Here is a 14,399-nt window from a genome sequence, read left to right on the forward strand (position 1 = left end):
CACCTTGTCTTTTGCATAAAGCACCTGATTTCCTACTTAATCCCAGATCTTCCAAAAGATCTGAGAGATAGAATGAGGAGAGAAAAATACCTGATTCAGGAAATGATGTATGAAGCGGAATTAGAACGTCTGCAGAAAGAAAGGAAGGAAAGAAAGAAGAATGGAAAATCTTATCACAATGAGTGGCCATGATGGGATGAGGAAGAAACTGCTTAAAAGAAGATAGGAGTTCTTTTTATTAAAAAAAAACCCTGGTTTTCTGCGGTAGAGAGCACAGTGAAAGAGGAACAGTCAGTGTTGTGTGCACTCAGCATATGTGTACCCATATTTAAAATGGTGAATACTGTGCTAAGTCTTTTCAAATTTGGGGTCTTACAAGGCTTAGTCTTCTCCAGAGCTAATATTGGCATGAGCAGCGCAGACCGATGCCTAAGTCTCCACACTATTTCCAGGCATGGCTTAAATTCAAGGCCGTGAACTTCAAAGCAGCTATATATCTTACAGTGCTTTACAGAACCTAGTGATCTCATGGCTCCTCATCATGGCTGAGCAGCTACTTCATAACCAGTGACTGCTCATTAGCAACATGATAGTACACGTCCACATGTGTAGTCACCACATGCAGAACATGCATGGCAACGATGCTCTCTCCCATGGTGGAATAAGTGGTGGAAGCTCTACCATGAGTTAAGTTAACATATGGGGATTGCTTCCATAACCTGAGCAATACCTTAGCATCTGTGAGGAGATCTTTGATCATAAGTCCAATCAAATGCTTTAACCGTGCTGAAAAAATTACACATGCAGAAGTTTTGGCAGATAGGCAAGCACCTAAATGTGCCCAGAGGTGTCTTAACTGTAGGGTCATTAATTTGGACACATTACTGTAAAAGGTTAGTAACATTTTAAAGATCTGAACAGTGCCTTTTCAGCTATGGCTCTGTTTGGTCTCTGAAGGAAACAAATCAAACTAGGACATCTCATCCAAAATTGCTTGTATACTTGTATTGCAAGGCCACATCAAGACCTCATCAAGAATGAGAATATATGATACACATAACAGAAGACTGTGTCTTAAGTAAATCAACAATAACAAAGCAAAAAAAAAAAACAACCAAACAATGGATGAACAAATTCAACAAAGCAAGAGAACACAATCATCCATAATCTCTGTTCTTGTAACTTCTCTTTTATTTCTTCTTCTGTTGTCTGCACTGGGAGAAAACAACTAGGCTGTAGTATGAAATAGCTTCATGCACAGCAGTTCTACATAGTTTGTAGAATTAGATTTGGCCAAAATGGACCACTGACTATATCCTTTTGCAAACTGCTTAGCATTAAGGAATTAAAAAGTTTGCAGATCATTAGTCCAAAATAGTAGAATTGTAACTCTGATGACTGCACAATTGCTGGACAGAGCAATATGACTCAAAATGCTGAGCGCTGTGAAAGCTCCACTGCCTCTTGCCTCAAAGTGATAATACTGCAATTCTTGCAGAACGTGCAGTAGCATAATCAGCCACAACATGAAGAAGGAAGTTCAAAAGCCCAGACTGTAAGTAAACTGCAAGGAACCATATGTCTTGGTAAAGATACAGCTACATGCAAAATACTGAAGCTCATCAATTCACTTAGCACTTTTCCAAGTAATTGGAGCTTCAAAAACAGTATGCTTTTCTCAGAGCTATTAATGAATAATGACCTTGCTAGTTTAAAGGCATTTGACAGTGAGGAAAATTCAGCACGCTGTTTCTACAGATTCTTCTAGAAACCATTCAATAGAAGCGGTATTGGACAAATCACACAGTGCAAGATCCTTTGTATGGATGCCTCAAACTCCAGTAAACATCAGGTCCACCTTTACCAAGATCACATATTGCCAAATTAGATCTGTTAACTTTGTTCCACTGCTAGGTAGAACTGTGTTATTTCTATGAGGAGGAAAGTTTTGATAAAAAGCAGTATGGTTGAAGAATGGTGGAAGAAAATGTTTGCATCCTGATCTCGGTAGCCACTGCCAGCCTACATTTTGCTTTCTTTCAATAAGGAACTCTTCTAGTACTAATCCATCTTCCTGCACGAAGAGGATAAATGGCTTCCACTATCAAGTGCTTGTGACCCAAGCCTGGAGTTCCTATGAGGCAATATAGCCACTGAAGGAGTCTCAGGATGAATCTGTTCTGTATTGACTTGCTGCCAAAAGGAATGAGGAACACAACTAATGGTTCTGGGATGTATTCCTGCCTAATAAGCAAGTGAACTTGTTTGTTCATCTTTGCTTCATCTTACAGCTGCGGTGGATACAGCCTATATGGGCAGTGAAGAAATAGGAATATTCTGGCACAGTAAATAGGAAGAGATAGATAGGCAATGTCATCCATTCTTTTATACACACATGCCAAATGGGTTAGTATTTACCATTCACCACTTACGGATGTATATTACACTAGCAATCTGGATACTCTCAGGCAGGATCACTGTGCAAAATCACACTCAGACCAAATTCACATGAGCAACTGGATTAAGCTGCATACCCTCTGTTTTACATCTCTAACAAAAACTCACAAATGACTAGTTTAGAAATTGTTTGCTAGGTAGTAAAATAAGTTGTGAGTCATATGTAATATCAGTCTCACTCATATGAGTTGTGAATCTTTCAAAAATCCTGCAGTTCCCAGAACTGAATTGAAATTGAGTAGAATTTAAGCTGATTTCCACCCTGGAGGAATCGCAACAACATAGTATGTCAAAACTAATACATGTGCAGCAAAAACACAATACAAAATAATTGCATTTGGTACAAGTTTTCAATGTAGGTACACTGCAATGAATTTTCATGACACTTCATAGCTAGAAGTTATGTCCTGTTCTGTCCAAACTGAGCACATGAGCTGCTGTTTACCAGGCTTGTGCTGAGTGTGATGCCGAAAGGGACTCTGACCTCCCTGGCAGATCCTGAGTACATTTCTGTCACTTAATGTTGACCAGTCAATGCCCTGACATTTCAGTCCTGGTGTTCTGCAGAATAGATTTCCCTTTAGTCCTTTAAAGCTTTATAGCAGAACACTCAGGAAAGACAACCCCCTTTTTATTTGCTCCATTATTTAGGAAAATATATCACATACAATAGGCTAACAATAATACATAGAATTTAAAACAGTCTGTAGATAGAAAATTTATGCCATTCCATTCTTTCTGATCTGATGATGGATGGGTTTTGTTTAAAACTCCAGGTGACGGCCCTGTATGTTGTTTACTTATTCCAGCTCCACAAGAGCACTACCTTCAAAGGAACGAGAAAAAATGCAACCTCAGTGCATGCCACAGACATTTGCCATAGCAAGCAGGACAACACACATCAAAGGATTTACTGTGAAATCATCTTGCAATCAGCATAGGATTGATCTCTATAGACCACTCTTGATAGCAAGCATGTACTTCATGAGCAGTTACACGTCAGTTTTTAAAACCAAGGAAAAAAAATGTATATTGGGACTGTTTTTCAGCCTGTTTGCTACGATTTTTGCATTCTGTCCCACATTGGTTTTACAAACCTTAGAATAATAAATGTAAATGAGCACCCTGGATACTTTGACAAAAGTAAAAGCCTAGGTATAGAGCACCATCTGTATTCAAGCCACCAAATACTACAACTGAAACCCTGTTTACAAATCTGTTCTTTATTTTAAATCTTTCTGAGGGGAGTTATGTTATTTACCATATATATTATATATATATATAAAGTATACATAGAGATTGTTTATTTGTAAATAGAAAAAAATCTTATGGAGAAGAATGTCAAGTTTTCACACTTACGTAAAAAAATCATCAACATAAAGCCATGTTTAATGCTTGTATAATGTGACGCAATAAACTTTAAAATAAATGATGCATATGAAATATTTGCTGTTTGAAATCCACACATTATTTTCTATTTATCTTATTTGTTCAGAAAGCAAACAGACTAGCTGAGTGGAAGTAAGTGTAAATGCAGACCAGAAGGGGCCAGGATCCACTACTGCCTTCTGTCTGTGAATCTACGTCATCAAATATTGCTCCTGTTGCCTTCTCAGTTCATTTTTTAATGTTTCCACTTGTTTCTCCTCTTAGCCCTCCCAGATGCTGCATTGGGCAATATGGAGTGCTCCCATTCCCATGGAATTAACTGACACTGGTTATCCTTCATTTCTTTGTTGGGTGAGCTTTTAGCTGAGAGAGATGAAAGATCGTGGTGCAGGACTGTGATGAAAACACTGAGAATTATCTTGTTTTTACACAGGCAAAGTCCTGTCTCTGTGTCCAGCTAGACAAGGACAGTATATAGTCTCAGAGAAAATATTATTCAAAATTAATTGTTTTAATTAATGATGTCAATTAAAACAGAAAGCATATAGAAAAAAAAAAAGTAAAGCAGAAGAGTCACTTTTTAGTTCTGCAGCAACCATGGGAGGTTAGATAATGAGAAAAAGGACAGTTGCTGCAGAAAGAATGCTACCTCTAAATCTCTTACAACAAGGTATTTTCCCCAGTAAAAACTCATCTCAATGTGACTGTGGGCCAACAGATAGCATCTGGCCCAAGCTTTCACTTCATACCAAAATTAGAGTAAAATGACTGATCAGTGCTCAGAGTGACTTCAAGCGAAGGCTTATGTATTCTCCCATGTGAATTCAAAGTACTGAGAATAAACTCCATGACCTTACGTTATTTCTTAACTGTGATTGCTGGAAGGATTAGTCTTCACTCCGTGAACAAAACAGGTAGAAGTCACAGGTCATCCAAGGCAGCATCAATTCAAAACAAGGATCTCAACCCAGTGTAACCTCTTGAAAGAGTTTAAGACACACAGTCAGTGTTTGATTTGTGTCTCAAGCGTGACTGCTTTATAAGCTTCATTGCTTGGCTTTCCTGCAATGATTTTTATTTACCAACTTGATGCTGAGCCACCAACTTGTGGCAGAGTTTTAAACCCCCATCAGTTGATGTCACAAAAAATATATAGTACAAAACCGGCACAGTGGGTCAAACAGTCTGTTCCCCAAGCAATTAGGATAAGGGAGCTATGGGGTTTTTATCCTCTCAAACCAGAAGTAATGTAAGGACAGATACGCTGTTGATCTCCTCTCAGCAGCGCAGCCAGAGGATGAGCCATCCCATGCCCTGCAGCCATGAAGAGACTTCATCCAGCCTTTGCAATCCCTTCCCCTCCCAGAGACAGAACAGCAGACTCTGCCCTCTGAGCGAAACACAAAACATGCTCTAGCCTGATCTGGACCAACCTTGCAAGTGAAACCTTGGAGCGACAACAGGAACTGCAAGAACACAAAATAGTTACAGTAAGTTTCAGCTCACAGCTCCACAGATAACAGCCCCATACAGCAAAGAGGGTCTTCTTCCTACATTAATACCTTTGTTAATATATACACCCAGCTCAGTGCAAGAGCAGTCATGGGCCAGCATGTGGTTCTGCTACATGGCACAGAAAGAAGAGCCCAGATTGTTCACTTCATCACAAGAGCCAGCTCTGTTGGAGCAAGATGGGGCTAAAGAGTGAGGTAGGGAGTAAAGGAAAGGGTATTACTGATGCTTGTTTTTACCTGTCTCCAAAGACAGTTTTGTAGCATCCAACAGTGAGCACATGAGAGGAGTGCTCATCAAAGAATGAGACTAATGAAAGCAAACATATGACAGAACCAGCAAAATAAATATGCTCTCAAGTTCAGTTCTACAAAGCAATCAGAGGGCACTAAGTACATCTCCTCCACTAAAAAGAAGATCCACTGTTTCCTGCAATCTGGTAAGATCCCACAGTACTGATCTCTTCACTCTTTCAATGCCTTAAAAGGAAAAAGGAAAAAGAAATAAAGAAAAAAAGAAAAAAAAAAAAGAAAAAGAAAAAAAAGCCCACAGAGAACAGTCATATCCAGGAGACAGCACTCTTACCACATAAAACATTTACTCTGAGAGTGAACTGGAAGTAAAAGCAGGTATTTTCCAGGAGGCCCAAGAATATCAGGCAAATATTCCATACTGATACATTGCCTTAAGCCCTGTCACCAAGATCCAGAGTGTGAGAGAGACAACAAAAGCAGGAAAGACCTGATTCCTTTCTTGACTAATGTCAAAGTTGTGCATGGGTGACAGCACCATGAAGCTCAGCAGACTCCTGCCGGTGATCCAAGCAGGGCTGGTAACTGACCCGGCACAGGAGTGTCAACAGTGCTTTACATGAACAAAACTGTCCTCAGGGGCTGACATGGCTCCATGTCATATATGAAGGCCATTGGCTTTGTTCTTATCACTTGCTTCATCCATTTCAATGTGGCTGAAAGCAGGGTTGTCCGTTCCTTCGGCTACCATTGTAGATGTTTTCCAATTCAACACAACCACTTTCTCCGCCTAAAAAAAAGAGATAAAAGCAATGTTGTGAAGTGGAAGAAACAGTCTTCCTCTCTTCGGCCTGCAGGCAAGCAGAGCCAGGCCTGACTTACAGAAAGCCTTACAGGAAAATATGCCCGTTGCTGACAGAATATCGTTACTCATTGAAATAGCTGGTATTTTTCTAGGGGCATGGAAAGTTTCTTATTGCGTAAGGTGCAAGTTGTGCAAAATGTTCTCGTCGCATAAAATGTTCTTGTCCTGCAAAGTGTTCAGAGCATTTCTGATTGTGCAAAGTTTTAATTGCTGTTTTCACATCTAGAGATCTGTCACCACCAGCCCTCCGATCTATTGACTCCCAACCCTCAGTCCTTGCCCCATCTTTGAGAGGAAAAGCAAATTAACATGCACCATTACATAGATGCTTCATCTTCACTAAGTGTAATGAGATGTTAAGCTCTTCATGTGCAGGAAGTTGCTCAGCTGCCCCCCAGTTATTCTGAGCAATTAACTTTCTGCACGAGCTGTGATGCCAACTACTTCAGTATAACCAGGCTGACACTCGATTCTGACTCCAGGCAGAAACCAGTATGGCTGTGGATGTTAGCTTCCATCTGTTTGATGAGATTTTCTTTTCAAAAGGCTTTAGAGATTAAATTCCCAGATGGTGAAAGTAGATGTTGGTGCATTAAGAACTGAATGACAACACCTGGATAGCTGGTATCCAGCTTTCACATAGGTGAAGAGCATGCAGTTCTGTAAAAAACCCTCTCCTCCTCTGTTGTTCATAAGCAGGAGCTAAAATACAAGAGGTCATGCTAAGAGGAGTTATTGTCATCGAGGAGAAATATTTTGCACATTGGACCATCTCAAAGACATGATGAATATGATTGCAATGATGGCCCTAACTGAGAGGTTGGCTCTGTTTATTTTAAAAAACAAATTTCTCCTACGTTCTCCTTTCTAAGGGACATTATTTCCATTCTACCCAATAATTTCTTTTGTATCTTAGGGAGGATGATAGGAAATAGACACACTGTCTAGAAATGAAATGCCTTCTCTCAAACAGTAGCTGATGTTGCAAAAAATAAAAAATATTTTAAAAAATCCCAGAATTTAGAAATCACGTTTACAAAGAAAGCTTTGCTGAATCCAACATGTGCCTTGGTTTAGCTTCCGAGGGAATAGTGAGGGAGTATTTTGTCAGAAACCTGGAGAACAACTGTCCCTTGTCTCAGCTGCTGCTCTGTTGTTATAAAGTCAGTCTGTGGCCAAACACAGCTTCACTGCCTATGCCAGCTGCTTTTGCCTCAGCCACCTTGTGCTCTGCTGCTGCTTTAAAGCATCAAATGCAATTCATCCTGGTGGGAAAAGATTGCCTTTGCTCCCAAGAGGAGAGACTGCTTTATATCACAGGATGCATAACTATACTTACTCTCTCAGATTTAGACCAGGAGAAGTTGGAGAGGAAATCTTCTTTGGTCAGAAGAAATTTACTGTCTGTATTCTGCTTCAGTCCTCCTGCAAAATAGGCATGCTTCAATCAGCCAGGTTTCCACACGTACATGGTATGTCACAGCCCAGCTGTGGGCACCAAGCCAGGACAGTCATGCAGCAAAAGCCATCAAGCGGTCACAGGCTAGATGTTACATTCCTTAGGAATCATTCCTTTACAACCATGTGTCCCCCTGCATCTCTCAGAATATAAAATTATCCTTGGGATCTACCTGAAATTTCTCGTCCCTTTTTCATAGTTTTCTAGATTCTCACCATGTTTCTGTTTGAAAACTTCTAGAGCAAATCCTCTAGAAGTTTAAGAAAAGAAAACAGTAGGCGTATCTTGTGCTTGTAAGTTGCAGAACACAAAGAAAGTAGTGGACCAATCAATCTGCTGGGTTGGGAGTTTGGTAGTCCTGATAAAAAATAAAGAGAACTCAGCTCTGAAGTAGTTGTAGGTCAGGATAATAGGTTTGAAATCTAACAGTGTCAAAGTCTGATGAGTGCTGTAGCAAGATTCTGGCCAGGTGTACTGGAGAAAGCCATGAGAGCAGCTGCTTTGGTGCTGTTTCTGCCATGCACAGTGCAGTTGACAAGTGCAGTATGCATCTCATCTAGATGAAAGAGCAGAGAGGTCACAGGCTGGAACTGATGTCCCTGCTCTCACTTGTTGCTTTTGCACCTTTCAGAAATAGGACTGAGCAACTGAGAAAGAAAGCCATGCATGGGACCTGCAGCTCTTTGGTACACACCGGGGAAATGTGGTGAAATGCATGCACTGCACAGGTGCAGACAAAAGCCTTTGAGTGCTCTGAACTCACTCAAAGTAAAACTGCTTTTGTCCTCTAGAAGAAGAATGGGTGCATCTCCTTGCCTTGAGTTCCTTTCATGTTCGGGGACAACCCTTCAACCTCAGCACCTGCTGAGATCTCACGAAACAGGAAAGGTAGATGGAATTTTTGCCCCTTAGGTTAAAAAACTGCTGAAACTTCATTCTCCTTAGAGATTTGAAGTGATCCTTGCTGTAATTAGAGGTCAAGCACAGGATGTGGAAGGGCTGAGGGGGGAAAATGAGAGTAAGGATAGGAACCTTCATACAACAGAACAGAATATCCCGCGTTGGAAATGATCTGTAAGAACCACCAAGTCTAACTTCCGTCTCCACGCAGGACCACCCAAAATTCAAACCTTACATCTGAGAGCATTGTCCAAATGCTGCTTGAACTCTGGCAGCTTGGGGCTGTGACCACCATCCTAGGAAAACCGTTCCAGGTCCCGACCACCCTCTGGTGAAGAACATTTTCCTAATCCTCAGCCTTTGTGATAGGATCCCTGGCTCTTACTTTGGAAATGACAGTTCTCTTTTTGGTCATCATGGTTTGAAAAAACCTAAGACTTATGTTCAGCCTCAGCTGTGGAACCAGTACCTGTCAGGAGGCTGATAATCATTCCCACAACTATCGTGGTAAGTGTCCCAAGGGTGCTGAAGTAGAGATAGGACAAGGAATACCAGTGCTCTGCCAGGACAGGCCTGAAAAAGAGCAGGAAAAGAGTTAACCTCTGTTGTCCTCTTCCAGGGAACCTGAAAATGTTGCCTGTATCCATACAGAATATAAATACAGAGCTATTTTCTGAATCAAGTGAGCTGGTATTCGTGGATTACTTTGATATGTTAAAATGTGCATTGCAAATCTGTCATAAAAATATCAGAAAATATGCCTTCATAGAGGAGGAGACTGGTAAGTACATGGAAACAAGCAGGTAAAACAGGACAGTCTTGTTGCAGCTAGGAATCTAATGCAGAGCTGAGCACTCCAGCTACCTGGATAAAGGGATAACATATTTAGAAGGGGCTGAGTTATTTAATGAAAAAATATATTATACAACATCAGCTACATGCAGCTAAAACCAGCCAGAAATAACAAGGCAGCTCTCACACCTTGGGTTACATTTTGCTTTGGTCTCCTTCAGAATTGTGCTCTGTTGCTTTCCTACAGCCATGAGCAATGCTGAAGGTCTTGTATGAGACATGTAGTGGATACTGGGCATTTGTGTGTGCAGTGGGGAGTCTGTCACAGACTGTATGGTACTTTTAAATATAACAGTTGGGAATACCTAGAAATGTGTTCAGCTCCTGTTCCAGCTGTTTTCGGTATTATCATTTATAACTGCTATGTTTAATGGTGAACGCCCAAAGACAGACATGGTGATTGCGGAGGGGAGAAAACCCCTTATATTTTTTCCATTATACCAATGTTCTCTTCTGAAGCAACAAATGCTAGACAAATGTTCATGTTGCTTCAAACTAAGCACATGCTGTAGTGACTGCACATGAGGAACTTTCATACCTTTCTGCAGCCTGTGTGCTGAAGATTGTTGTCAATGGGTTTTCTGTTGATGTAGTCAGATTGCTTGAGATGGATATATTACAGCCTGCAGTTGAGAGGGGGAGAGGCATGGTCCTCTCTGGGAGGGGAGGATAAATCTGAGAACCGATTCCAACCCAAAGTGAAATAACAAAGCCAGTGATAAGACCCACAAATGCACCCTGCAAAAGAAAAAATGATACTCAGGCTTGCAAGGAAAGCAAAAGTATTTTGAAAACAACAACAAAAATTAGAAGAGTAAGAAACACTTAAGTTAATAAACTGCAGGCACGATAGGAAAAATAAAATGTACAGCTGGGGAGAAATGGGAGTTTACTTCATTTCCCTTTTGGAGAACTCATTGTTTGCTTATGGCTCCTGAACTTACCTCTTTTTATTTTGCCACTATGAATTTACAGTGAAGCTTTGGGCTTCTTGGTTTATAGTAAAAAAGCTATTTTATCTGAGACTATCCTTGAATCAATACAATTTTTTATTTTTTATTTATTTATTTATTTTGAAAAAGTCTCTTCTACTTCAGGATGGGTTTCCTTGCTGACAGTGATTTTTTTCAGCACATATTTTAGATTTTCAACTGTTAAACTGTAGAGGATAGTGATTAGCAAATCTTACTAAATAACAATCTTCCTCCATCCATCTTCCTTCATCCATTCTCCTCCATCAATACATTTTTGATGGAGTGACTTTTTCATCTCCAAGTGCTGATTTTGTAATAACCAAACCACTCTAGTAGAGCACCCCAATACAGTCTGCCTTTTAAACACATCTGTTTATCACCTTGGACTTCCGGATGTGTATTCAAGACTACCTGCCCTCAAGGCCATCTGGTGCATTGGGTTATCCATCCTACCCAAAAGGCCATTCTCCCAGCTGCCCTCATGAGGAAAGAAAAGGGTAAAGATCAACATGGAAATTATCAAAGAAATATCCTTGCTGCCCAATGCAAATTTATTGGGAATGGAGGGAAATGGATGTACCCAAAACTATTGATGGATTTTGGTCCAACAGGGCTTTAAATTTCTACTTACAATTCCATTTGCAAAGGAGCAGAGAATTCCCAAGGCAAACAGTCCTAAAAGGGGGCCACCAACCATGCCAAAAATGCTGAGCGCTGCCTGTGGAAGGAGGAGAGTCTATCAAGCACTGCGTTAGAAAAGTGAAATACACACAAACAGGGCAAGAAGATGAGAAGGAAATTAAGAGATTTTAATTAGTGTTTTCTCAGCTGGTGTTAATTCACATAGTGACACGGGTGCTTAGAGCAGAGGCTGAGGCTGTTTGAGGCCAGTACCCAACAAAGAATAAAAGCTAATCTCATAATAGTTGCCAGTAATTATTTCCTTACACAATTTGTTCTAGGTTATTTGACACATATGAAAATGCAGCCTGACACTCACCTGAAGCAAGGCACCCAGGAGAGACGCCAGTGCAGCCATAGCAATGCAGACTGCGCCATAAAATAGACCTGTGTGGGAAAGGAAAATCGTGAGCGCATCAGCTGAAATGTTCACTGATAGAAATGGATCCTTCTCACCCAGGAAGCCCTGACATCACAATAAACCCACTGCCATCTGTTTGGCTTTGATTTTGTTGTTTGTTTGGGCTTTCTCTCCTAAGAGAGCCCAGCAAGGCCAAAGGGCCTGGTTACTGTTTAATTAAGAGGAGACCATGTGAAAGTGACAAAATCTTCTTCCTGTATATGATTAGTTAAGTACCTGATCCTAGATGGCACATGTATGGATTAAACACAGTAGCAATACTAAGTGTATTATTCGTATTTCCCAGCTAATCTCCTGTGTTGTAGTCACTATTTTGAATAAGTAATTTTGCATCTCAGTCTAAAGCCTTTGGAGCAAGAAAGTAAATGATGTCGTATCACGGGAGCTGGCAGAGTGACAGAGGACATCCTGGACTACCAGGATGTAGTGTGCCTTGCCAGAACCCACTACACTGGCTCATTTGTGCTCTCCACCTTCACTTCTATTAAGTTTCACTGTCTGAGTGACAAGCAATAGGTTAATCCCACCACTGAATGTGATAGCTCAGGCAACTCAGGAAAGAATGTGATAGCTCATGCTACTCAGGCATCAACAATTTCAGCATAAACACTGCTTGCAATAACATTTAAGAAGCTGCTGTCAGGTGAAAACATTTCATATTTGTCACCTGCCACTAGTCCACTGTGCTCAGTGTTATGAGCTACACTGTGCTGGGACTGCGGTTTTTCATGCTTATTAAGCATGCTGCCTTGGGCTGCACCTGCAGCTGGTATCAAGTCGTACAACCAGCAGAGATGGAAAGTGCACATCAGAGATGTAAACCATCCGCTCAGCCCTCTTCTTCAAGGAGGGTCATTGAATATAGGAGATCAACAGGCCGCAGAGTCCACAGGTAGTCAGGGAGGATGTGAAGTTGGTCACTCTCTGGAGTGCTGTAGTTCACATATCGCTCTGTTCACAAGGTTTATTACAAAATCGTTTTTTATGCTTCTAATTTTTGACAGAGAAATTAAAATATCACCTATTTTAATTCAAGACATTTGGTTCTGTACAACTACAGGCAACACTGAATATAAAGGCAGTCTATCTTTACTTCTTAAAGATCAGATACTTTCTCTTAAGCTCACTAGAAATAGCTTGTCTCTCATTCCGCACAGAATTTGCACAGCTGATCTTGGCTCCCCCAAATATCAGTCTGAACACACTTACCCCTGACTTAAAATCTGAATCAAGCCCTCACTTCATAAAGCAAAAGTGGAAGAGAAATTTCCATACTCATCCCCATGGAAATCCATGACAGCTTCTTTTCAGAAAGGGATCTGAAGTATGGCCTGATGAGGTCTTCGACAGTCACAGCAGCCAAAGCATTGATGCTGGAGGACACTGTACTGCAGAACACAAGGTATATACTTTTTTTTTTAATCTTAGACACTGAAATCATAGATAACAGGTGAATTAATGGCAGAGAGAAGCTGTTACTGTCTAGAATGGTGTCAGAGAACAAATGCAGCTGCTGTTTGGTTGAAATGACTTACTGCTATTGGTGATACAGTTAATAGTTTACAAAAATCATTTATAATAACTGCTTTTAGTGAAGCAAGGCAATTCTTAATGAAAAGGTGGGGTTGGAGAAGTCAGTGTAATGAAGTATACATTACATGTGGCTGTGCCATAAGCATTACTATAGCCATGCTGTGCAATCACCTGCTTATAATATTTAAAAATTCCTCTAGCAGAGAGGCTGTAAAGCACAGAGAGGCAGGGTTTGTTAGTGCTGTTTCTTCCCATTGTCAGCAGGGAACTCCAAACAGTTTTGAGTCTTAAGACATCAGAGCACAGGTGCTGAAAACTAAAGATTTGTAATTTCAACATCAGTTCCTAGCACTTATCCTAAAGATTAAGGAAATAAAATGCACCTAAAGCACATTTCAGTATAAATGCAACTTCAGGTTTAACAAAGTAAAAAAAAATGACACTAAATTCCAAATTATTAACTTACCTTAATGTCCCACTGTAGGCACTAGCCACAAAAAGCCCTGGCACTCCTGGAAAATCCCTGAGAATATCCAGTACGAGGTAGGGCATCAACTAAAAAAAAAATGGAAAGTGTAAGAACTTATTATACTGTCATCATTTTTCATTTTCTTTTTCTTTTTTTTTTTTGCTTTTTGCTTCCAATTTGGAATGTTCCACAATGCAGTATTTCTTGGTTTTCTATAGAAAATAAAATGATGTTTAAAACACCCACATGAAATACTGGCAAGTCTGTTTAGACAGCCCAGCAGAGGTGAGCACAAAGCTGCTGACAGGCTTTCTTCCCAGATGATTGTAGAGGCAGCCAGCACTGAGCAGCAGGTAGTTTGCACTGTACATCACTCTGTCAGGCTTGGGTACCAGAGTAGATGCTCAAGTCTCTACTGACACCACAAAAAAGCTTTACAGATTCGGTCCAATAGCCTTAGGGTACCTGATAACTATTTGAATATTGGAAGCTGTGTGCTATTTGTTGACCTTTGCAAGATCTGAGAGCTGGGAAAAGATACAGACTGTAAGATTTTCTGCCTGTGAACCATTTTTTTCATCAACAAGTTGGTCTTTTTAGTATCTTACACGTTCCACCAAAATTATTTGACTCACA

General features: G+C 40.5%; 2 protein-coding genes across 3 annotated transcripts in view; one reads left to right on the top strand and one right to left on the bottom strand.

Annotated features, from left to right (window-relative positions):
* The window catches only part of ANO4 (anoctamin 4), a 116,985-nt gene extending 112,580 nt beyond the window's left edge, over positions 1–4,405 (top strand). For both annotated transcript variants that reach the window (XM_085223913.1, XM_085223916.1), the window contains one exon: positions 1–4,405. In XM_085223913.1, the coding sequence (XP_085080039.1) occupies positions 1–192 (192 nt within the window). In that variant the 3' untranslated portion in view covers positions 193–4,405.
* Positions 3,665–14,399, bottom strand: part of SLC5A8 (solute carrier family 5 member 8) — a 24,886-nt gene continuing 14,151 nt past the window's right edge. Inside the window, exons 8-15 of the mRNA XM_010709527.4 lie at positions 13,761–13,849; positions 13,037–13,149; positions 11,660–11,727; positions 11,291–11,377; positions 10,224–10,423; positions 9,303–9,406; positions 7,814–7,899; positions 3,665–6,399 (exon numbers count right to left, since the gene is read on the bottom strand). Of these exons, the coding sequence (XP_010707829.3) occupies positions 6,268–6,399; positions 7,814–7,899; positions 9,303–9,406; positions 10,224–10,423; positions 11,291–11,377; positions 11,660–11,727; positions 13,037–13,149; positions 13,761–13,849 (879 nt within the window). The 3' untranslated portion in view covers positions 3,665–6,267. The remainder of the gene's footprint in view (positions 6,400–7,813; positions 7,900–9,302; positions 9,407–10,223; positions 10,424–11,290; positions 11,378–11,659; positions 11,728–13,036; positions 13,150–13,760; positions 13,850–14,399) is intronic.

This window comes from Meleagris gallopavo, chromosome 1, assembly GCF_905368555.1.
Source record: "Meleagris gallopavo chromosome 1, MGAL_WU_HG_1.1, whole genome shotgun sequence".
Classification (NCBI taxonomy): Eukaryota; Metazoa; Chordata; class Aves; order Galliformes; family Phasianidae; genus Meleagris; species Meleagris gallopavo.